The sequence below is a fragment of the Primulina huaijiensis genome, chromosome 6 (assembly GCF_012295235.1).
Source record: "Primulina huaijiensis isolate GDHJ02 chromosome 6, ASM1229523v2, whole genome shotgun sequence".
Classification (NCBI taxonomy): Eukaryota; Viridiplantae; Streptophyta; class Magnoliopsida; order Lamiales; family Gesneriaceae; genus Primulina; species Primulina huaijiensis.
In genome coordinates this window covers 21,679,075-21,704,168 of record NC_133311.1, presented here as the reverse complement: position 1 = coordinate 21,704,168, position 25,094 = coordinate 21,679,075, and the positions used below count along the sequence as shown (strand labels likewise).

Sequence of the window (25,094 nt, the reverse complement as noted above, 5' to 3'; positions counted from 1 at the left end):
GTTTCTTGTAGGATACAAAGTTGGACAGTTGATACTTATATTTGGAAGGGAATTCTTCCGCACTCTTGTTCTTAGGTCAACATGGTATTAGAGTTAATGTTTCACCGTTATGTGTTGGACTGCCTATAGTTAGGCCACCCGTTCTGTCCATAGTTGGGTCATTTGTAAACTCTACACTCCAGATGTTCATTCCTGGACGTGAGGAGAGTGTGTTAGTTGTCCCACATCAGTTGAATAAATAACCTGAGAGTTGCATATATAAAGTTGGACAATCCTTTCCCCTTGAGCTAGCTTTTAGGGTTGAGTTAGGTCCAAGATTGAGGCTCAAGTTTCAATCTTAATATAAATATTACGAAGGTTAAACTGTGAGAGAAAATTTGTAAAATAAACCCGGTCAACTATATTTGTAAAAAAATGACCTCAAATACACTTTAAGATGTTATTTTCTTTAAAAAAATTATTGAACGAAGCTAAAAAAAATACCTCAAATTGTAAAGAAAATTTGATATCATATGGATATATTAAAATTAGTTAGCACGAGGTGTTAAGTTTAAAAATATATTATATAAAATGTAGATATGCATGGTTGTAATTGTATTTACCAGAAAAAAAAAAAAAGAGCGAGAGAATCCATTTCTTGCACGATTTTGTTATTTTGTGGATGGGTCAAATTCGCAGATCATTGTTTTAAAAAATAATTATCATATTATAAAAGGATTTTAAACTTGAGGAAGGCTGCGGTTTCTTCCTACCGACACGAAGTATTTTTCCTCGTGCTACATATGTATGTTCGAAGGCTGCGGTTTCTTTCTAGCGAATAGTTTTATGGCAACATTAATTACATGGCTTTCATACGAAAAACATGAATCATTTATTTTAGGCTCCCTTATCCATTAAATTCATCCAAATTCGGATAGTTTTAAATATGTATTTATAAAAATATTGTAGAAAAATTGTTCAAACATCTGTTTAATTATTTTTAACTATTCATTTTTTTTTTAACAAAAAATAGTTAATGTCTAAACTCATTTTCAACTGTAAAAACATTTTTTATTGAAGGTTTGTTCAAACACTTGTTTATTTTTAAAATATTGTATAAAAATTTAAAGATTTTAAATTGAGATTTGTGGCGGAGAGACTCAAACTCAAAGTTACTTAAAATTTGACACTCCTTAGAAAATAAAAACATGTAATAGAAAGTCAATCCCACAATATTTTATCGACTGCAGAAGACATACGATGGTCTGGACAGCAGCCTCCAAACCAATGCACCAAAATAATCGTCAATCCCTTACTTTTAAATAGTTTAAGGATTGATTTTAAATAATCATAAACGTCAATATACATGAATGCATGCTGCATGTCATAAAACTACTCCTTTCTCGAGGACCATTTAATCCACTGTGAATAGCTCGAAGGGCATATTAGTAAATAAATACAACGAGATCGCTCTGCCACCTCAGCCGATCGTTTCACACTGCCATGCATTCTCGCGCCAGAGCTGGTGTTCAAGTTTAACGCATTTTCTGACGTCATCACTTTGTCCATTCATCCATAGATATTATCTATAAAACATATAGCATTACTCCTAGCCAGCTTCGGTATTTATTAACAAACACCAAGAAGTGAGCAGATTTGATAACGTCCCAGATGATGACCTTCTCCAAAAAATCCTCGGGTAATGTTTTGATACGGGTGTTTGTTTTTTTGTTTTTTTTTCGGTTTTCCTTTTTTCCATTCAGTTGAATTTGATGGATACGCAAGATCAATGGAATTACTGAATGCGTTCAAATTTTATGGAGATGACTTTTTTTTTTCTTTTTCCACTGTTGTTATTTGTTTTAGTGTATTGTTTCTTCTCGCTTTCACCGACAGAATATGTTTTGATAAGTTATGAGGATTTAAATATCAGATTAGATTATAGAATGATGAATATTAATCTTAAAAGAAGAAAAATTTACTTACAAACAAGAATCATGATGGTCATTGTGCCTGTATCTTGACACAATAAACGCACTTGGATTATTGACTTTGATTCAGAACCATAGCGAGAGCTCTTCTCTATGAGAGGCATGCGCGCAGTAAGGTTTTCATTGCATCTCTTACATGTCAAATCCTCGTGCCCTTAGCAAGTGTTGGTGTACTTCGAATGTCGATTTTTTTTTTGTGAGTAGTAACTCTGGTTGATGGAAAACATTAGTAGATGCAATAACTGTGTCTAGATATTGGTTCTTTGGTACGTCACTAAATGCAGTTAGAAATCCATCAAAGTGAACCATGATGAAGAAATTGAAACTACAAAATGGTAAATATTTTGGTGTCGTCTCTTGAAATTACAAAAGTGATTTCAGTGAAATGAACTTTATATTAATGGTTTGTATCAATTTTCTTGACCATTTCTTGTATTTATACTGATTTATATCATTTTCTTAGAACCTATTGGAGTCTAGTGCCTTGCTCTATTTTTCATCTTCTGTGCTTGTTCAGGCAGTTTAAGATTGCAACAACCTTTGCGGGATGCCTTTCCTTCAGCACAAGCTGAAGTTTCCTCTGTGAAGGAACCCTTTGAATTTATTTGCTCGGGTCCCATTTTAAAAGAAATAGGCCTAAAACCAGAGAAGGTGGCTGAATCCATATACAAGTGGACATTGTATGGATCGAAGCTGTGTAGATTTTTTAAGATAAATGAAGTGTACCTTACCGAGACTCAGAAAATTCGGATCTATCATTACTATGTGCCAGTCTTCTTGTGGTGTGAGCAAGAAGTTTCTCGCCATCGTTCCATGTTCAAAGAAGATGACGAAATCCCCCCTCTAGTGGTACATTAAATTTTATCTTATATACATGTTTCTAGAAGGGTTGGAACCAAAATTTTTTTGAGATTTTTGGTTCATTACAAAATATCTAGAAGTACAAAAATAAAAAAAAGGGGAAACGCGGGCAAGAGTAGCATCTCTAGATAAATTGCTACTGGTGTTGCCTATTTATCATCACTCTGGAATCTGGATGCAGATCGGTTTCAATGCACCACAAGGGTGTGGGAAAACTACGCTAGTCGATGCCCTGAATTATCTTTTCCGAACTACTGGAAGGTAGGATGCTAATATTTACTGAAAAATAACTCATAGAACCCCGCAAATCAATATTAAAAAGCCAACACTTTGAATATCAGGAAATCTGCAACTATATCTATAGATGACTTTTACCTGACTGCAGACGAGCAGGTATGGTTTCACTGCTAAAATCCTTATGTTGCATCAAGTAAATTTTCTTTCTAAAGAACTTTCATTATACCATTGCAGGCCAAACTAAGGGAAAACAATCCTGAAAACGAACTTCTTGAGGTAGTTCAAACCATCCTTTCTGAAAATCACAATTTTTCTATAGCAAATGTTGGATGAAGGTTTTATTTTTAACTTATTTTACCACAGTTACGTGGTAACGCCGGAAGCCATGACCTTTCATTATCCGTTGAGACGCTGAAAGCAATAGGCAGTTTGACAAAAGAAGGTTAGTTGTTGCAAGCCTATATTTTGTATAATTTTTGTGTTGATCTTTTACTTTCATTGGTCAACATAAAAACAATGTTGTCCCATTTTTAGGGAAAAAAATCAAGCTTCCTCGGTATAACAAGGTAAGCAAAACATAAGACAAGACTTTCTGATCTTGATGTATGGACGGTCAAAAGAATAAAAAATTCATATGTTTCTTGCAGTCTGCATATAATGGTCGAGGTGACAGAGCTGATCCTTCCACATGGCCAGAGGTGGAGGGGCCTCTAACGGTATGTGGTCATGATAGGTCAGATATGCAGTTTGTAATGGATTAAATTTACATCGCTTGAAAAACCATTTGATATCCACTGTCGTACATCGAAATAAATTACAACCAAAAAATAACATGCTATCCAATATTGTATTGAATTTGAAAAAATAAAAAATCAGATATGTAAAGCCAATAATTTTATAAAATGGGTTGTTTGCCACAAGGCTCAAAGTAAAACTGATTTTGTTGCATTGTCAGAATCACTATATTTACCTTTCTTGGCCAACAGGTGGTTTTGTTTGAGGGTTGGATGCTTGGTTTTAAGCCCCTTCCTCCTGAAGTCGTGAAAGCAGTCGATCTTCAGGTTGAGATCTTTTGTTGGCATTAGTATAGAATCTCTTTTGCAAATTTAAGATGTTATTAGTCGAACCAATTACTTGAATTTGCTCCTGAACTTAAAATTTCAGCTGGAGACAGTTAATAATAACTTAAAAGATTATCATGATTCATGGGACAAGTTCATAGACTCCTGGATAGTAATCAAGATTCAGGACCCTGGCTGTGTATATCATTGGCGATTGCAGGTTAGTCGAGCATGTATCCTCGTTTTTAAGGTTTTAGAAAATTTTCTAACTCGCAATACTTAAATGAACGCTATATCATGGTGGCATACACAGGCTGAAGTTGCCATGAGGGACGATGGAAAACCAGGGATGTCTGATGACGAGGTAGGGAAAAGATAGAAATATGTTTGTCACTTAACAATATAAACACATAACAGCTTAGATACTAACAAAGATGCAGGTTTATTTGTTCCTTCGTGAAATTTTTTCATCCACAGAATAAACAGAAACAACAAACCAAAATGAACCCGTTTTACCAGACGAACCTGTAAATCTATTTTTTCTAAGGAAATAAATAATTTATCTTCCCCGTCTTGTGATTACAGGTTCAGGATTTTGTTTCAAGATATTTGCCTGCATACAAAGCATACCACCCTATCCTTTACTCCGATGGACCGAATGGGGCAAATCCAGAGCATTTACTGGTTTTTGAAGTCGACGTGGGCAGGAATCCTGTTCTTACTCATTGACATCAGTACTTGTCAAGTTTAAGAACAGGGCCATTTCTTAAATTTAATTTAATGTATGTATCTGCTGAATGTAATAATTATTATAGCCTAATTTTCAATCTTTTAAAAGATCTGATGATTCAATAAAACCAGATACGTCGTCCAGATTTCTTATGCTGATAGTGAAGTGGAAATGAAAACAAGAAGAAAGCGAAATCCTTGCATTGATGATTAGAGTATTTCTTTTCGACTGGTAAACTGATATTATTTAGACTGTTCGATGATTACTTTTAAATCGAACATTAACAGTAATATTAAAAATAAAAACAGAATAAAAGTACGAGCAGCAATTACGATCCTTTTCATGTGTGGAGGAGGTTATATACTAGATTTTCAAAATGATAAAGAGCAAAAATATTGACTGAATGGCATTAAATATTTATTGCATATATTTATATATCAGTAAAATCCCGACCCTATTACAGGTATAACTCCTCAAATCAGCATAAGAAGGCCTTTCTGTACATGTAAAGAATGGCCAGGGAGGGTGACTTTATCTCAACTTGTGCTCGAAACCTCTGAAGAAGTTTTGGGGTCTGTAACCAAAACAAAAATATATGATGAGATTCGAAAATTCACATAAATATTGTGAACTAGTGCAGATTTTAAAACAAAATAAACAAGAATTTCTTTTCTGTATCAAAGAAAATATCATTTAAACAACTGCACTAGTTTAAAGTTTGGTACACCAAATGTCCAAATCTAGCTTCATTTTATCGATCGTATCTGGTGTTTGCTACACGACCAAAATGGTTGGGCTATTATTATTAATTTTTTAAAACACAATTCTGGTGGTGGGACTTTAAACTAACCACCTTCCTTCACGGTCTTTCTTTTCTTTTTCCCCCCTCAATGAGAGAGGCATGTCAAAGGGCTCTTGGCAAATGGGTTGTGACTTAAAGAAGCGAGTAACATGACAAATTCTCCCCAAAAAATATGATTTTTGAATAGTAATTCTTTAATTTTGAGCATATTATACACAAGTAGATACACACGAACGAGGCAAGATGTTTTACATACCTAATCCAGCGGCCTCTGAGCTTTTCACTAACCTCAGCTTCTTACATGATTCAACAAACATTCTAACCAAAATCCACAGAATAATAATATTTAGATCAACAGATTATTAATCTTAATTACCAAAAACTCAAAAAAGAAACAATTTTGGGAACTTACTTCCAAGGAACATCTCCAATCAACATCCAATCTCCATCTCTATCCTCATAAGTAGGCACATATTCTATCCCATTTTCAGTATCCATGATCCTCCTCTCATTCAAAACAGTGCCTAATCAAGAGTAAGGAAAATAGGAATCCAAAAATCAGTGTCCAAACTCCTAACTAAGAATTAGATCAACATAATCAAAAGCATATCCATGTTGGCCAGAGTAACAATTGGCTCCTCAAATGAAAAGATTCTACATATTCATGTAATTTTTTCTAAAAGTAAATTTTGCGGTTCATCCCACGGAATACATTTAGACAACAATTCCAATTATCAAATCCGGGATCCATCAATCCCGAAAAGCCCAATTTTTAGCCTGTTTCGAAGTCTGAGTACTAAACATGAATATTGGTCTTACTTGTTAAGCATGTAAACATGTCTTCCAATGCAGCCAATAGCTCCTGATAGCTAGCATAAACTTCAAGATCAACCTTTCTTAAATAAGGTGCCCCATCCACTGCCACCTTCACATACTTGCAATTTTTCATCACGCTCTTTCTATATGATCTCACCGGTGGCCATCCCACAACTTGAGATCTAAAATAATACCAAAGAAATGCAATCAGTTGGTATTTCATCTGATGTATTATTATTCTACATTATCAACCCAACTCTTGCACTCATCAATTGGACGTTGTGTAATAAAATATCAAAGCTTAGTCTTTTGCAAATAAAAGTAAGGTGGCTAACTCAATTCTTCCTCAAACAATCAACAACTATCAATTTGCCTATTGAATCATTAACTGCATGATTAACAATTAGCCACCTTGATTAATGAAAAATCATTCTCAATGAAAAATCATTCTTACATAACCCCGACCATCGATAACTTTCGTAGTGTCTAATATCCTTAGTAATATTTTACATTTTGGTACTTACTTAGCCGGAGGAAGTTTTGGCGAGACAACACCCTCGTCTTCAAAATTGGAACCAACATTCAAATCCACCGTCTCAGAAAACCCGCGCTTTTCGCCGGCCTTTGGCTCCTGAGCCGGTCTAGCTCCGGGCAATCCCAGGGTGAGATCCGTTTTCAATCCGCCGGAATATTCGGTTTCCGGCGAGTCTGCTACTCTTTCCAACGACATTTTCCCCTTCTCCTGCAAAATTGATGGGCTTTAGAAATTGATTCGGAGGAGGGATGGGTCAAGCGACTTTTTATATGAGCAGAAAGGAAAAGTAAACGATGTCGTTTGGAAGGACCATTTATCTTCGGACACGTGTAATTGAACAGCGGCTTCGATTTGTCTGTCTGAAGAGACAGCACGTGTCATTTCGAAGGTGCATTACGATAAATTTTACAATGTATAATATATTTTTATTTTGGAAAATAACAAAACAAATTTCAAATAAAATTATTTCTCTAACCAAATTATTTCTGAAATCAAAATCTTCCCAAAATATAAAAAGATAAATAACAATTTTACTAATAAATGAGTATTGATATTGAAACAAAATTCAATTTATCACAAAAGAAGCTCAAAAGTTTATATTTTTCAACAAGATCTACACAATTAATAGTAATAATGGCAGAATGATTCATCATATAAAATATATAATTATCATCTGTTAAACATCGACGACACAAAACTTGTATTAGATTCAGATCTAATCAATATTCATTTTGGTACGAAAAATTTGAACAATTTCATATCAAATTCATCATAAAAGTTATAATTCAAAATAAAAAAATTTAATAATTCATTGTATTGACCAGTTCATTTTCTTTTCTATAAATAAAGACATTGTGTGGAAGGGTATTGTTATTTTTAACATTGATCAATTATTATTTTTTTTAATAAAAAATAACATTTTCGGATACATTTTATTTTATAAATTTCCACGTGGAAATATCCCGTAGGTGTTGGTAAACCGTGTGATGAAGGCAAAGCAAGTGGGGGCATCATGTCGGATGTACAACTCCTAAAGCACTGCAACACACACCCATGTGAAGCTGTTGCTTTGTCGGGTCATTATTATTATTATTATTATTATTATTATTATTATTATGTTTTCTTTAGGACCATATGACACGTGGGTGTATGCAATTGGTGTTCACTCACTCTTAAAGTCTTATCAAACGTCATTCCAAGATTATCGGGTCAACATGCTTCCCCCTACCAATTTTTATATGAAAGAAAAATAAAAGTTACCTGTGGGATTAATCATGTTGCACAGCGACATAATCTTCTTTTTGTTACTAGAAACATCTACATGTTACAATATCATATTAGACATAGTTTGATACACATGATAGAATAAATATACGATACATAATATAAAGATAAGTTAAAAATAAATAAGATGTAGGATATTATATTTAATATTTGGTATGACTTTAATAAGAGTGATTAAATTTANAATTTCGAAATATCGCAAGTTTAGTAAATAGTATAGATTCATTTTAATAATAACTATTTAGTTTTAAATTTTAATAACAAAAATATATTTTTAAAATTATATAAATTATGTATGTCTTAACACAATATCAATAGCAATTTTTTTTCGAAGAAATATCTAAAATTAATTTAAATCCCAATGCTTGAGAAATGGGGGCACAAAAATGTCATTTCATAGAATTTATTATTTATCATGTAGATATCCCTGCACATTAGAGGGATGTCTTCTCCATAGTGAACCACCATTATCACGGACCCATCCAATTTTCATGGGCTATTAAAAAATGAACCAAACATTAGATGAAGGATGATAAGTTATTAATCATTTAGTTATCAAGTGTACCAAACTATGCCAAAATATATTATAATTGTGTTTGTAAGAGTTTATTTTAAAATTTTCTCAGTTTCGATGTATAATTTTCAAACATTTCATTTACTAAAAATTTAAATACTTAAAATAAACTCTCGGAAACATTACTTAAATATAATTTAGATTATAATATATTAAGCCACGCATTCTAAATTATGTTTAATGCTGCTGGTATTTTTTAATAAAAGATCCTTAAATGATATTCAGTACCATGAAAAGCAAGTTGTGCTTGATTCATCTCCCCACGCCTGCCTGAAACTAATTAATTAGTTTGACCATTGAACAGTGATCCACGGACGAACACATGAAATGAACGACTCGCATGACCTTTCACTTTGTCATATAATTTACAATAACATAGATCGTGCCACCTTTTTATGATCTCGAGAATGATTTTTAAACTCTGAATTTTTTTTTTAATTTTTAAATTGATAACTCATACTAATCTGAAATTAGTTATATGATTTGTTATAACATATATCACCAAGCTAATTGAAAATATAAATGATTCCCTGTATGGTTTAATTTCAAAACTAAATATAATGGAGAAGAGAGACATACAACTCTATGTTGTTTCAAATTAGGCAAAAACTTGTGTGAGACGGTCTCACGTGTCGTATTTTGTGAGACATATATCTTATTTGGGTCATCCATGAAAAAGTTTTTATGCTAAGAGTATTACTTTTTATTGTGAATATCGGTAGGGTTGACCCGTATCACAGACAAAGATTTGTGAGACCGTCTCACAAGAGACATACTCTTCAAATTAACATTCGAGAAAGAGTCGAATATCATGAGTTGCTACAACAAGCTCGAGTATTAAAACTTAATTTTTTTTAAAAGAGTCAATAAATTATTAAAAGAATTAAATGCTAAAGTATAATAATTATTGTTCGAATTAAAGGGAAAATGGAAAATTATCATGTAATGACATACATAACATTTTATTCTCGTATATAACATTATTCAGTTAATTAATTTGTATCTTTTCCTTTCTAATAAGACTCCCGGACTATACACAGTAATTAGAGGGTAATCGAATATAATTTTGGGAAAATTTAAATTTAAATTTCTTTTTAAAAAATTAAGATATATATAAACATTTTAACATTCAGAACATGATTATTTAAACGGAGAAAATAAATAAATTTTTTCAAATATCGTACGCTCACATAATTCAAAGAATGCCGACATAAAACATTATTATTGTACAACAAAATATAAATAATTTATAAATGTAATTATCTTGTTTCGTAGGTGTCCGGGCGTCTGGGGATAACGTGGTCCTAGGAAAAATAATTTCTACGTGTATTATAATGTCTGGATTGACTAAGAATTTTTCCTTTACGAATTTAATTATTAATGTCTAGAAATTCATGTTATGATAATGAAATTTTCAAGTTTGCCGGTGATCAATAATGTGTGTATAATAAACCAGTACTCAGCTTTTTTCACAATATCATTCATGAAGGATGCGTATAGTTAATCGTGATTATAGAACGATCATATATGTATATATATATATTCGAGTTTGGAAGCGATTATTGATATCTAGTCGTTTGTCTTGTGAGATGTGAGATGAGATAAGAATAATGTACGATATAAAAATGATAAATCAATATATTCTGATAACATAATAATTTATGGTCTTCCATAACTCATTCTAATCTCACATATTTTTACAGTCAAGTAAAAAATGAAATGATATAGATTTTGTCATACATAATTCATACAAGATATGTTTAGATAAAGAAATACATAAATGGTTAATCATATAACCTTTTCGTTAAGTGGTTTATTTATGTTCTTGTTGGGTATTAAAGGGTTTCTCATTAATGCCTACAAGTTAATTTCACTTTAAAAACCAACATTTTACGAAACCAACTTGACGTTTTATAAAAGATTGAAGAATATATAAATTTTTTTTTAAAAAAATAAAGAAATTTTTCTAACCCTATTGAGTTCCCCTTCCCTGAAAATCTTTAATGTACTCACGTTGTGACCATATTTGACACACACTTTTGGTCATACATGCAACCTTGTAATGCATCCACGTGACAGATAGAATTTTCAAGTTGGCTTCGTACCACCTTCACGTGAATAACAAATATAATTGTAGCCTTTATCTCAAACAAAATATCGCGTTGAATTTTCTACGCCTGGCATTCAAAAGAGTGGATTTAATATTTGGTCAGAAAGAGACGAGTTATCAACTAAATGAAGGGACTCCAACAGAATTTTGAGGTGTCAGAAAGCTTAACTTATATTAGATAAATCCTCATCTTCGTTCTATATTAAAAAAAAAACAGTAGCCCTCGAGACAAAGTGGTCACGATTGCCATGAAATGTGGACGAGTCTCAACTTTTATTGGCATGCAAATGCTTAAAATCCATTAGCCTTGGGCTGGCTAACAAGGTTATATGAACACAACAATTTTGATTAAGGGGAAAAATGATTTATTTCAGGATGATAAAGATAAAATATTATTGAAAAAATTGCCTGCTCCTAACAAAGAGTTGGTTTAGATAACAAGCAAAACATGATACTTAACCAGCAGATCGCATGCTAAGTTGGAATAACAGTAAAAATTAGGCTAACAAAAGCCTTGATATATTTCAAGAACAAATATACTTTTATTCATAACCCCCAACAAAATTCCACATCAAATAGAAATTTATACATGATATTAATAATCGGCCAGAATAATGAGAAAATACAACATGCTATTGACGTAGGCTGATCTATTGATTAGTGTAAAAAAATTCCTGAGGTGAGAGATCAGTTCCCGGAACTCTTTCTTTCATCAAAGATAACCTCTTTCTTTATAGATTCAGGCCAACCAAGTAACAGAGCAGAAAGGGAGATAATAAATGATGCGACCGCAAAACGTAACCACAAAAGGCTTACATGTTCGCAACATTTATGTACCAGAATCGGATGAAATTTGCTGTGGAGGAGGAAATGTGAAGCCCATATGGCAGTATTTTCTCCTTTCGTCTCATTACACTCCTAATCCTCAACTAGGATTCTTTGTTTGTTTGATCGTTGGAATGTGTAACTACTTCTTTCCAGATAAATCGCTGCAAGCAAATGTCAGAATGGTCTAGTGAATGGCAAGATTTTATAATGCCTGCAATTTCTCTAAGTTTCCATTCGATGGAACTGAGAAGGTATTAGGACCAGCAATTGAATTGTTTATGCCACCATTTTCAGGCGTTTTGTGGATTTGGTGGGAAGCTGAATTTCGGACAGCAAAGCTGTGGATGCCCTCGAAATACGTTGAGTATGGAAAATACTCTGCGCATCGAACCTTCCATCCTGCAAAAGTGTAAACCCCAACGCATAAAAAGAATCTTGTTCATTCGATACAAATGTACGATGATTTATGTTCTTTTAGTTGCTTCAAGTTGCTCAAATTTGTATGGCACAAGACATAACCAATATACTAAAAATCAAAAACACTTTTCTGTATGCACAGCGAGTGAAACATCAATGAAAATTTACAATGATTGCCATACCACTGAATTTCATAAGAATGTTAAGAAAATAAACGCATTAGGAAAAAGGAACTGAAAGAAAGGTAAACATAAACAAAAACTTTGTTCTCGATTTAGAGAGGCATTACCAACTTAAGCACAGAGAACTGGCCTAGTTTCAACCCAAAAGCAAGAGGAGGCAAGGGAGATCCACCTGTTCGTTTGTCTGAATAACTTTTTTTTTAAAAAAAAAAAAGTAAAAAGGATTTTGTGCCTATATTATACTCGAGTTTGTAATCATTACCACCCGTCAGAATAAATAGAAATTTTAATTTGTTTTTTGTCGCTTTGAACTGTGGCTCCTATTTTCTCTATCCACATTTGGAGCAAGTAGCCTAGCAGATTGTAGGATTGTGTCATCGATTACTGCCCCCCACAAAATACAGTGATTTTGCAAAAGCATTAATGAAAATGTTACATGAATTGGCGCTATACAATACCAGAAGATTGGAGTAAAATTCCGATTTTCAGTTTCAAAATAAAATTCATCAATATGTTTTTTAATCATTTAATTTTCATCCTAATGTTTTCACAACCACAATCAATTTAATCATGTGTTTTATTACCACGGCCCATATCATCCCTCAAACACAAAATCCAACTAATTTATTGCATTTCTTGGGAATGTTTAATGTTATGTAAACAATATAATTTATGTAATTTAAATCATATTCATTGTTATTTCTTGAAATTAATAAATGACAACATAAACAATAAAATAAAATAAAATTATTTCTAATACTAACTAGTCCGAAGATTACATATTCATTTTTAAATACAAGTATTTACCGATTACAGTGATAAAAAAATCACAAGATATAAGAAATTAAAAATTTAACAAGATATTCCTATTCAAAACGTTTTAAAAATTAATCTTTTGACTTAAAAAAATTTATTTGGTTTAAACCACCTTATAAATAAGTTATTCAAATAAATATTTTTAAAATATTTATAATTTCTTAATGAAGACAGAAATCTTTGATTGGACGTATAAAAGTATATACTTATATAGTTATATTTCAATCATTTTAAAAAAATTCAAACATCTATAACTATGTAATTTGTCATGTAAAATATTAAAAGTTAAGTTTCAAAATTCTCTAATAAATTAAGGGAAATTTATTCAGTTTATATTCTAGAAAATTTTAGCATGAAAAAGACGAGTTTATTTTAACGTTATAAAATACACAATGATGAAAATACACTATTCAAAAATACATAGATGACGAAACTTAGAGATTAAAAGTTGGGATTAAAATGAATTTTAACCCAAAAGAATATTGAATGTACAAGGGCTAGAAGCTAGACGCAGACACGCGATGCAATCAGTAATGCAATCCAACAATTACAGGACAGGGTGCCAGAAAATTTACAAATATCATAATCAGGATAAAGAAAATATAACTATCAAGGAAACGAAGGCTTACTTGATGCAGCATCATGGTCGTCTAAAATCCTCCTTAGGAACTCGTGGACTTCGATGCAGTCCTTGAGTCTCCAGTTTCTCACTGGCCCTAGAGCTCCGTTTCTGAAAAGTTAAAAGTAAGGCTATTCAAGATCAAGAATCAAGATGAGTATGAAGATGGAAAATTTAAATTTTTATCAAGTGACGTACGAAGAAACCAGGCTGTTAGATGATTCTTCTATCAGGTTAACAGCCTCGCTCTTCTTGCTTGGCTCCATAAGAATCATCATTTCTGCTACAGCAGTTCTGTGCCTCAAAGAATCTGGCAACAAGAATAAAAAAACCCCAGTTAAAATGCACCAAAATTGCAGCAACGAACACCTAAATAAAGCCAGTAAAAGACCTTTATGTGCCTGAAGGAAGAGGTTGTTTGCGTCAATGAGAGATTTTCCATGCAACTGGCTACAAAAGCAAAAGAAAGAAAGGCAACCTCAAATAACATGTGTAACCGGAAGTTAGTGCACAGATAACAGTCAGAAATTAGAAAGAACTCCCCAAATAAATGGAGGCCAAGTAAAAATAATAATAATAACAGTAGTAGTAATAATAATAATAATAAAATACCTAAATGACGGGCGTTCAGCCTCCAAAACGCACCATATGAGCTTTTCAGTATCAGTTACTGGTGCTGGGAGAGATCCCACTTTATGAAAGAACTTTATCTGCAAAATGCAAACTTTACCTCCAAGTTCAAACAAACAGCAGATAGTGCCATGAAAAACTACAACGAAAAGTGAAGTAAAGAATATGCAACATATACATATGTATGCATTATGTTGTGAGGAATAAACCATCAGCAACTGGAATACCAGGCAACGATGTGTCTCCGAGCTATCAGCATCTAATCGCAGCATATGTTTTAATGCCTGTGGAAACAAAGAGGTGATTTTCATTTCGTCCACAAATAAAAAAAAAACAAGAGAAAAAGGACAATCCTTTGATTGAAGCAGCCAAATGTGAGATTCCATGAAGGCTAAGAGATTACAAAAAAGTATCGTCCATCATGAGACAGAGCTTTTAAGAATAACTATTGTTGGTACAATGTGCACACAGAAAAATCATACACAAATCGATGGAACATCACTGATATAATTGACTCACTAGATGGAAGATCACTGCTATAATCGACTAACTATACTAAACCAACTAAAACTTTCAGCTGAGATCAAAATAGAAAAATGCAACAGAGGACAAAAACAAGCCTCTATAGGAGTTTCCTAGTGAATACTTCACCTGTAATGCAAGTAAGATTTTCTGCTTTCTCACATTAACTTCAAACGAGAGCAAGTGTGTTTCTAAGGAATCAGATGAGTGCTTCTGAAGTAGCTTCAAGTATTTTGTAGCTTCCATCAAAGGATCTTCAACCTACATGTATACGTGACTTAGTAAAATATTGCTACATTTCATTTTTGCCAATTGCATCTTCTTAATGTGTATTTATGAATAGAGAAGACAAAATAAGAAGATGAACTAGGCTAATTTATGAACTTGGCTGGAGAAGGGAGTGAAACTCATTAAATGGATTTTCAACCATATTATTACTCTTTCAACGTTTACATCTAAATATGGTGAGTACCTGCAATAGCTTCTCCCCGTGGGGATCCATATCAACTGGTTTCATATTACGTTTACCAGATTTTGAGACAGCAGTAACATTTGATTCTTGCTTGACTTCTGCTTCCTGCACATATGCAAGCAATGATGGACAAACTGTTTCAATTACTTTCTTTCACATAAGCAAGTCTGCAAAGTTAATTACTTTCTTAGCTCTTGCTTCAGCTTTTCTCTGCTTTTGCCTCAATTTCTTTTTCTGTGAAGCAGGCAACCTTGACATCTCTTCATCTTCTTCTGCAGATGACTTCGAAGGAGAATCATGTAGCCTTAAATAGCATCTGCATATCAATTTAAACGTCAAAAATGATGAAGGATCTGAAAGGGAGATACTAAAAAATTTTACTCTGTTACAGGGCTTGCAGGAGATATAAGCAATACTTCAGCTCATGGTGGTCCCAATTTATAATGAACAACATTGAGCAGAAAATAAGTGCCAAAAAAATTTCTTCATTTCAGAAGAGAAATAGAGAGCACATACTTGATGGCTCCAGCAGCAGCTTTCCGAAAATAGGAATGCGAATGAAGACGGTCCTGAAATTTCAGCATTTCTACATAGGTTCGAAGAGTCATTTTTCTTAAGCAATACGAATGGAAGTCAAATTGGTCCTCAATAATGTCTGCATAATGCTTTTCCACAGCCAAGAATTTCTTCAAAGCTCGTCCAAGGTCGCTTTGGCGTAGATAGCTTTCTCCAGCCGCTAATTCATACCTTAAAATCGAAGAAAGAATAATAGCCCTAGGTACAAGTTTCTTGAGTTGGAAGCATCAGTTAATTTACAAACTAGTGAAAATATGCCCACCACATGCACTGCATGTCATGAAGGTTATTGTGCTGTTCTCCGTCTTTTGTGAACAAAACAGCCGTCTTTTCTGCCAATACTACCTAGAACAGAATGTTAAGATAAGGGCATGACCAAAGAAAAATTGCAAATAGTAACAAGTTATGGCCTTGGTAGGTCTAAAGGAGAGGAAAAATTTAACAAAACTCAACCTGATCAGCCTGCAGCATACGCTTAACGCATTTACTATTGACATAACGATCAGCAAGATCCATACATCTAGCCTCATCAGCCAAAGCAGCAGCTGCTGCCAGGTCACCTGAGTGTTTTAATATGTGGCTCTGAAACAAGAAGGAATCACATAGATACAGTAATATTATACAACCGAACCACTGTCACAAATATATTTATAGGTCTATATCTAAGGGTAACTGGGATATGCCGAGGAGCACATATATGTATACCAGCTAATGGATGTGTGCATGCAATAGACATACAGAATCCAACTATGATATTCATAAAGAATCAAATCAAGTGCACACAAAAATTGACCAGAAAACGCACAACAACAGTTACAAGTTACAAGTGTAAGAGCAAAGACTAAAAGGGATGAAATTAGCACAGTCGGAGCAACCAAGAATCATGTTCTTCAATTTCTGCAGAGTTTGGCCCGAAGAACTATATATATATATCGGGAACATTTGTTTGCAAAGATTAAGGTCCTGGCTTCAAAGCACACCATGTGCAAGGGTAAACAAAATAAAGAACAGATTTACAATAACCCTTTTAGCATCTATAAGAGAAAAGTTGTGGTTTAAAGCCAATTGGGTTCAAAATGTGTCTCAATGTCGACACAGGCATCATCATGGCACTGGCAATAATCTCATTATTCTAGCAAGCTTCTTATGTCCAGATATAAGAGTCCAATTACAGGAATCTTACTTTAATACAGCTTCAGGATCTCTACTTCGATAATTCGGTATATCTAGAAAAAAAGGCAGAAACATTACTTCAGTTGTCTGTTTGATGTGAGACTTGAAGTTCCATACATCCCTCAACACCCATGAACTCAGACTCCGGTGAATAATTACACACACGAGAGTAAAATAAAATTAGAAACAGGAAGAGTGATGGAGATTTCACCAAGTCTGGTAGATAACTCTTACTTCAAAGGAAATATAATGACTGTATCAAGAAAAATTGCACGAGACATAATACTCTGAAAACAAAATCTGGATAGTACAAAATGTATGAAAAGATACACATCAACTCAAATGCAAATATGTAAATAAGTCGGGGAACTGATTCTTCAAAGTGATCCACCAAATATAATTTTAACAAGGAAACAAAAAGTTCAAGGAGGTTGCCATAAAAAACCAACATCATAGAACAATAAATTAAACAGTTTCAGAATCAAGATATCTCAGAACATGTGATTACCTTCACTGAGTATAAATCAATAACAGTTGGAGTGTGTTCTATGGCCTCATCAATTTTTCTGAGAGCAATTTCATACTGACCAAGTCGATCGTAATGCTGGATAAAGAAAGTATCTTAGCATAACAAAGAAATCTTCTTTAACAAACCCCAGGAAGAAACGACACAAGAAATGGAAGGAAAAAAACCTGAGCCAAATAAAACAAGATCCACATAAGAGTCGATGGAGGCTCCTTGTCCGCCCTGAACACAAGGCAGATGCAGAATTATTTTAGATGAAAGATGAAGAAAGAATCCAAATTCTTCTCAAACATAACATCCAGTCCACTCCATTCAATTTAGATGAACAATAAAATCAGTAATTATATTCAAGAAATGTGCATTCCATATCTGTATGCAGTAGCCCATAGTCGTTTTAACTAATCAAAAAACAAGTGTTATGCTGGAGTTTGAGAACCAACAAAAACAAGTAGGTTGTAGTCTTTAAAGAAGACAAATCACAAAAGCAGGTAAAGGTACCTCCCTGGATATCCACCACTAGTTCTGATAGAGTGCTCTAACTCAAGAATTAACTGCTCTAAAGTATCTGCCTGCACAATAGTATGGTAGGTCTTTAAACACTATCGACTATTTCCAATCCTTCAAACTTGCAACCATCATTCTATAAAAGAATCAAACTAACCTTTCCAGAGTGATCATAGAGAGGAGAAAGATCGGAAAAGAGAGAAGGAACACCCTATATATGCCATCAATAGACGAAAAATATCTCAGAGACTTGTCAGCTAGCCATTTTTAATGAATAATTGAGGGCAGTACCTTGGTCAGGAAAGGTCTGATATAATTTCCAGCTGCCACACGGAATTTTTCAGCACTTAGAAAATCAAGCGGAATCCTCTGTCGATGGATATTCAATAAAAACAAAATTATTAAAGCAGAATCCGAAAAAGTTATGAAGACAGGCTTTACTGAGATTCTGGCCTTCCTTTCTCCGAGGGCAATAATTATAGATTTGGAAACTAACATGAAAAATACAGAACCATACACTGATTATTTACATGATTCGAATTAAACAAATCTGGAAAGCGAAGCATGAGATAATATTGCACATTGGCAGATATGAAGAAAGAAATTGAATGCAATTTCTATATTAGGGACTATAAGAACGTGCTTGTGAATATTTGGGGGACATGAAATTATGGAAGAAGATAGAAAAATCTGCTACCTTGACAGCAGATGACCTACTGTATTGCTTGCTGAGTGATTCATACAAGGTCTCCAAGCGATCAATGTCATCGGAAGAATACTGTCCATTTTTTGAATATAATTGCATACACCTCTGGAGGCCTTTGTAGTACCTAAGTATATAAAATATAAAATCTACTTGTTCAAGTGAATCACAGTATGAGAATTATGCGGAAAATGATGAAACTTAGTAAATAGCAGTATCAGAAAATGGGGGAAATGATGAAACTAGGTAACTTTTTAAAGCACATATGGTAACAAAAACTGATTGGTGTGATGTGTCTGATAAACAAAGTTTACTTTAGGTACCTGTAATTATCAGGATTCATCGAAAGAAGTATCCTGTAAGTTTTTTCTGCTTCATCAAAGTGGCCAAGCTTTTCAAGCAGAGAAACTTCCTGCTCCTTGCACGACAATTTATCAATCTACAGCACAAAATCACAAGAGGTGAGAAGTTTAACATGAAATTAGAAAATCAGTGCACTAAATCAACTACTATAACTAACAATTTTGGATTCTTTGTTGAGCAACTCCTCGAGAGCCCTCTGAATCAATCCGCATTCTTCCAGTATAGATATCTGAAAATAAATATATGATTCATTGTAAAAACTAAAAAAGCATGCAAGGTAACAATCATTTCCAATGAATCATCCTCAATATGCATACTATTAACATACAGGCTATTGCAAAGCAATGTAATAAAAAAGGAAGAACCACATCAATCAAAGCAACAGATCATCAAATTTCTATTTTCAGAAATTCCAAGAACGTACACTAGAAGGAATTCAGTAAATCATCCATAGGTAGCTCCAGAACCAGATTATCTTTAGAATAATGATGTTCCGATAACGAGTACAAATACCAATAAGAGAGAAATTTCTGCCAAATTATTTTAAAATTTTAAACTGTTCTGCTTGTGTAGAGCAGTTGTCTATGCCAATATGTGATATTGATGTTGAGACAAAGGAAAATGGAAAGATTTGATGCTAATAACACACAGAGCAATGAAGAGATTAAATTTCAAGCACATATGCCAATGAAACAAAAGGAAACAAAAAAAATAAACCATGTAAAGAAGAATGTTTTCAGGATTTATGGAACTCAAAATTTCACAATCAGTAGTAGAAATTGCATTTGTATGTAATCCAATGATATTATCTCTGAAGCATAACAAAGTCACGGCTAACAACAATACATGCTACAAATTCTTTAACCAATAAGATGTAATAAAAGGCAGAAGACACTTCAGACAATTATAAGAATAACTAGGAGCCAAACTCTTAGCTAGGGTCCTAGATCAACCAACTCTGGTACCTTGTATAAAAGCATTTCACCGTGCTCACTACGTTCATTATGAGGAGGGTAGTCGTCCTCAAGAGTCCCTTCATACGCTTCAAGAATATCAACTGCCTTTGATCCACTAGTATATCAAAGATAAGTGCAGATTATGAATCTAAGAATCCAAACTCCATAAACTAGTCTTTCAACCAAGTTTTAATCAATCAGTAGTTCTTATCAAAATTAGATAATATAAACGAACATGAATTAATGATGACTAAACATCATATTCAAACCATCACCACAAAAATGACGGCACATTTTATCTCTGTCATTGACTAGTGAATTCTAATCATCAATCATGCATAAAATAGTTTCAAAGAGCATTCATCGTGCAACATAAATTTCCCTTTTCGAACAAAGTTAATATATCAGAGCTATAATTTATTAACGTTTACTCTCATTTTTATTAATGCTGATTTTTTGGATCGGTCCAATTAAATCCATAGAGTCTACTGATTTCACCATATCTACCTTTTATTTCAGGCTGGGGGAATGAAAAATGATCTGTAGATTTAACAGTGTTACACGAAGAAAGCTAAAAAATCCCTCTCTTACGCATTCCAAAAAAATTACAGTAACAGAAGAGAAACAAAATACTAAAACGTACTTGAAGTTCAGGTGATGAGCAACAGCAAATCCTATCCAATTCATTCGATGGTTTGGCTTCAGAGTGAGCAGTTGTTGTCTCGTCTCAACAAAACCTGACAAGTCACGCATTTGAGCCTGTAAAACAAATATGGAACCATAGACATTACTATTTGTCTGCTGTAATATAAATTGATAATTTGACAATGAAAACAGAAAGGTGATGATATATTCTTTTTTTAGTTTGCAAGATAAACAGAAGCAAAGACATCTCAAATTTTCCCCATGTTCCTTGAGAGTTTATCTATCTGGAAAGAGTTTTGGGAATTACATGATGAAGCACTAGTACAGATAGGTTGAGTAAATGAAGTTGTCTGGACAGCAAGAACGACTGAATAATGGATAGAAAATAGAGGATACAATGTAAAATTTTCCAATGGAATTAATTAAAAAAATAGTTAACTGCATCTAGATGGTGCCTTTAGCCACCCTGAACAACCAAAATCTATGGTTCTTAGAGACTACATACAAACAATAAGGTAAGGAGTGTCAATATTTAGTTAAGTCCTTTGTAGGAATACATCAAAGTCATGTGAGTCCATCTCTTTGTCCTTGACAAAGGCCCTCCCATATTTAAAATATTACAGGACATTCTGTGCATTACCCAACATGACCCAGCTCAATGCAATGTCGTGTAGCACAAGAAGAACTTAGTGCACATTATCTCCTCAGATCGAGTAAAGTTGCTGACAGCTGATACCTATATTTAGGTAACTAATAATTATCTAAGTTGTTTGCATTCCTGCTTCAATTATAAATTTCAATTATTAACATTTTTATATCAACCAGCTAAAGTTACATTTTATAAGAATTGTACGCATTAAGCGAGAGAGAGGAAATAAAAACTACAATCTGAAAACTAATTATATGACAATATATTATTAAAAATATATACCTCATGAGCAAAGCAAAGTAAACAAGACTTTTATTGTTAAAAGTAAAATATTTCTCGATAGCATGGATGATACTATGCACCTGTAAAAGAGAAAGATCCCGAAGTATTTCAATATTATCTGGATCAATTTTAAGCGCATTGCGATAACACTTAATTGCCTCCTTGTATTCTCTGTCTGACCGATACAAAAGCCCATAAACATGCCAGCAAACATGACTCTTGAGGTCATTCTGCACAAACGAGAGAAGACTTTGAATTGATGTCAGCCTATAGCTGAGGGCATAAGATAAAGCAAAAGTCAATTCAACCTAAACCACGAAAAAGATTGAGATCAACCTTCAATCCAAGTCTAACAAGTTCATAAGCTTCTGACTTGCGATCCATGCAATTCAAAGTCAATCCTTTCATAGACAGAGTCTCTGTAGCCAAAAAAACCAAGAACGAAACATGAAAGAAAATAAATAAATAGCAAGAGTGGGAAAATTCATCATGGCCATGTAAGAATGGGCATCTGCTTGATCACATGAGATGAAGCAAATTATCTTTCCAATACTTATTCTATTTCGCTTCACAAGGCCAAGTGTTTAGCATTATGTGGATTGTCAATGAGAAAACTGCAGGTGGTGACAGGAGCCATGAAAAAAATATCCCACCCTTGGATTACTCAAATCCAAAAGGTCATTCTTAAATTTTCCAAATTGTCGATGAAGTATTAGGCCAACCAGAAATGGTTTGCCATGCTACTTCCCCAAAAATATAGAATAGTTGACGGTGAAACCAGAAATATATCAAAGAAGAAAATTGATTTGAAATACAAGAGAGGGCATGGAACCTGAAGGAGACAATTTACATCTCAATCATGATTCTACCAAAAATCTTCAGAATACTTTCTCACTAAATTCATCAAACAAGATAGTTCCAGGCTAAGAACGTCCAAAATCTTAATTCCAGGGTATGAAACAAATGAAGATACAACAAATCTTCCTAGCGGTCCAATTACTTAAATAAATAAAAACAGATTTGATTATTGCTATTAACCACGAAATAATCAACTTTCCTAAATAGTACCAGATAAATTTCCTCATACCTCCATGATCAGGGAACTTCTTTAGAATTGCATCAGCGGCCTTTAAACCCTTTTTATACTGCTTTGTCTCATACGATTTCTGTATCATGTTACAATCAAGTTTGAAATCGTAAAATTAAAGGTATTGAATAGAGCATCAGCCTTTGCGAAAGATACTATTAGCCATTCAATAATGTTGATTTGATAGCACATAGTCAAAAATCAAGTGATATTGATGCATATGATAGCTATTAGCAAATTCATTCCACCAAAAGATCATGTTTCACAAACACAACATCTGGATGCAACTTTACTTAGCACTCAAATGCAAAAATTCTATATGAAGTGGAGAAGTTTGTGACAATAATTGATATCATATTATTCTTCAGTATAGTAGCAAAGGAGCAACACAGTCTACAAATACTACTCGTGATTTCACATCCCATCTTAGACTTCATCATGCTCAGGAATTCTATCTCCTATATATTTAAGTATCACTGATATTCTCTCTCCAGGAAATTGTACTAACATAGATTTGCTGAAAGTTGAAAGCTCTCATCACAAACAGCCAGAAATCTATAATAAAAACACAATCCTTCCTGTATTCCAATTTCAAAGTATGCAGCATAAGAAAGCGATACAAGCACATTTCTCGATTTCTGTTCACAGCCAAAACAATTAAAACCAACAACACACATAGCATGCTCCACAAAATCAAATTAAAAAATCGTTTTTCACAGGGAGAAAAAAGAATGCATTTTCACACCTAAAAGAAGAAGAAAAAAACCGACTTTCTAACTTCGGAGGCAAAAACATTTTCTCAAATCGGAACAATTAAAATGTAAATTCAAATACAATCAAACATGAACGAATTATTCTAAAAATAATAGCTACATTATAAAATCACACCAAAAGTCTGAGGAACCAAAAAGCACTTGTTACACACCAAAACTAGAAATTTAAAAATAAGAAGAAGAAGAAGAAAAACTAAAATATTTAAGAATTAAAACACACGGCCTATGAACTCCAGTTTTGGTAATGATAGTTTTATCATTTTAGTTGGTTTTAAGTCCGAACCTTATAACAGCAGTTTCTTTTAAAATTTCTATTAGTTGATGATTAATCCTGGGGCACTACAGCTTGTGAAAAGTGTTCTTAATATTAAATAAAAGACTATCTTCCAGGGTGGATCTTTCGACACTGGTAGCATCAACTCAAAACGGAAGAATGCACAGTCCTACTATCAAAATTTAACAATAAAATCAACAATAACAGACTCAAAACCCTAGGTTTCTACGAATTACATCATTTCGAATTTAATTACGAAAATTCACCGAGGCTTACTGATTGAAAAAAAAAACAAGAATGAAGAAAAACATACAACAATGAGTTTGAAGAGGTTGGCCTCTTTTGGGGGAAGCGAGGCGCCCATCGCAGCAACACCGAATGCTGACCGTGGAGGAAGCGAATTACAGAATAGGGATATAGTGTATCAGAAGTCCAACCGCAAGAAACAAATACAAGGAAATGGGTTTCCCGAGCTGCCATACCACGCAGGATAAAGAGGACTGATCAAGGGTAAGTTAGTCAATTCTTGTTCCACCAGGCCCCATATATAATATTTCGCAACCTGTAGTGCGACATAGTAGCAGTCGTCTTAATAATATTTAAACACGTCTGCATGGAAAATTTTGATTCGGTGAAAATTTTGTTAAATGAATTTGAGATACATCATAGTTATTTATAATTATTAAAATTAAAGTTATATAATATATGATCGTTCAATTAATTGAAAAAATTTAAATGAATTATTTGAAATCCGTCGTCTCAAGCCTATCAAATATTTTCAGGAAATATAATTTGTACCTGTCATTAAAGTAGATATGTAAAGATTAATTGATTTTTAGTTTCATCAAAAAGATAAAATAGTATATTTATTATAATTTTTTTGGTTATCTTGGACGCTATTTTTAGACATTATATAAACGTACATCTAAAGATATGATAAACTGAAACATAAAGAAAATATAATTATTTTGTATCTGTAATTATTGTAAAAATTGAATCAAACGAGAATGATACATGGACATTGAATATAATCATTTATTATTTTTGTTGTTTGTGGTATTCAAATTTGAGATGAGAAGCAAGAAGAAAACAAAAATAATGGCTTGTAGAGGCAAGT

At 33.3% G+C, this 25,094-nt stretch overlaps 3 protein-coding genes across 4 annotated transcripts; 1 reads left to right on the top strand and 2 right to left on the bottom strand.

Annotated features, from left to right (window-relative positions):
- The first annotated feature begins 1,554 nt into the window (after positions 1–1,554).
- LOC140978304 (D-glycerate 3-kinase, chloroplastic-like) lies at positions 1,555–5,435 on the top strand. The gene is made up of 12 exons (XM_073443221.1): positions 1,555–1,678; positions 2,488–2,819; positions 3,013–3,092; positions 3,173–3,224; positions 3,303–3,344; positions 3,432–3,510; positions 3,603–3,634; positions 3,716–3,784; positions 4,055–4,129; positions 4,233–4,349; positions 4,443–4,493; positions 4,715–5,435. Exons 1-12 carry the CDS (start codon positions 1,651–1,653, stop codon positions 4,856–4,858), a joined length of 1,101 nt encoding a protein of 366 aa, XP_073299322.1. The 5' UTR covers positions 1,555–1,650; the 3' UTR covers positions 4,859–5,435.
- On the bottom strand, positions 5,255–7,253 carry LOC140978305 (auxin-responsive protein IAA17-like). Its single transcript, XM_073443222.1, has 5 exons — positions 7,002–7,253; positions 6,481–6,659; positions 6,074–6,185; positions 5,918–5,979; positions 5,255–5,433 (listed from the first exon to the last, which is right to left on the bottom strand). Exons 1-5 carry the CDS (start codon positions 7,205–7,207, stop codon positions 5,396–5,398), a joined length of 597 nt encoding a protein of 198 aa, XP_073299323.1. The 5' UTR covers positions 7,208–7,253; the 3' UTR covers positions 5,255–5,395.
- Positions 7,254–11,671: 4,418 nt separating this feature from the next.
- LOC140978303 (N-terminal acetyltransferase A complex auxiliary subunit NAA15-like) lies at positions 11,672–24,498 on the bottom strand. 2 transcript variants are annotated; one of them, XM_073443220.1, is made up of 26 exons: positions 24,291–24,498; positions 22,931–23,009; positions 22,180–22,262; positions 21,924–22,073; positions 20,911–21,026; positions 20,277–20,382; positions 19,469–19,540; positions 19,272–19,387; positions 18,943–19,075; positions 18,537–18,614; positions 18,403–18,456; positions 18,240–18,310; positions 17,909–17,963; positions 17,724–17,819; positions 16,496–16,624; positions 16,305–16,387; positions 15,983–16,213; positions 15,650–15,782; positions 15,467–15,571; positions 15,124–15,255; positions 14,700–14,756; positions 14,455–14,552; positions 14,234–14,292; positions 14,041–14,152; positions 13,853–13,953; positions 11,672–12,207 (listed from the first exon to the last, which is right to left on the bottom strand). In XM_073443220.1, the coding sequence occupies exons 1-26, from the start codon at positions 24,339–24,341 to the stop codon at positions 12,011–12,013; spliced, it is 2,697 nt and encodes an 898-aa protein (XP_073299321.1). In that variant the 5' UTR covers positions 24,342–24,498; the 3' UTR covers positions 11,672–12,010. The 2 variants fall into 2 exon arrangements, 1 of the variants encoding a protein (XP_073299321.1); XR_012175553.1 differs by lacking the exons at positions 11,672–12,207; positions 13,853–13,953; positions 14,041–14,152 and having other exon boundaries at positions 14,651–14,756.
- Positions 24,499–25,094: the final 596 nt, after the last annotated feature.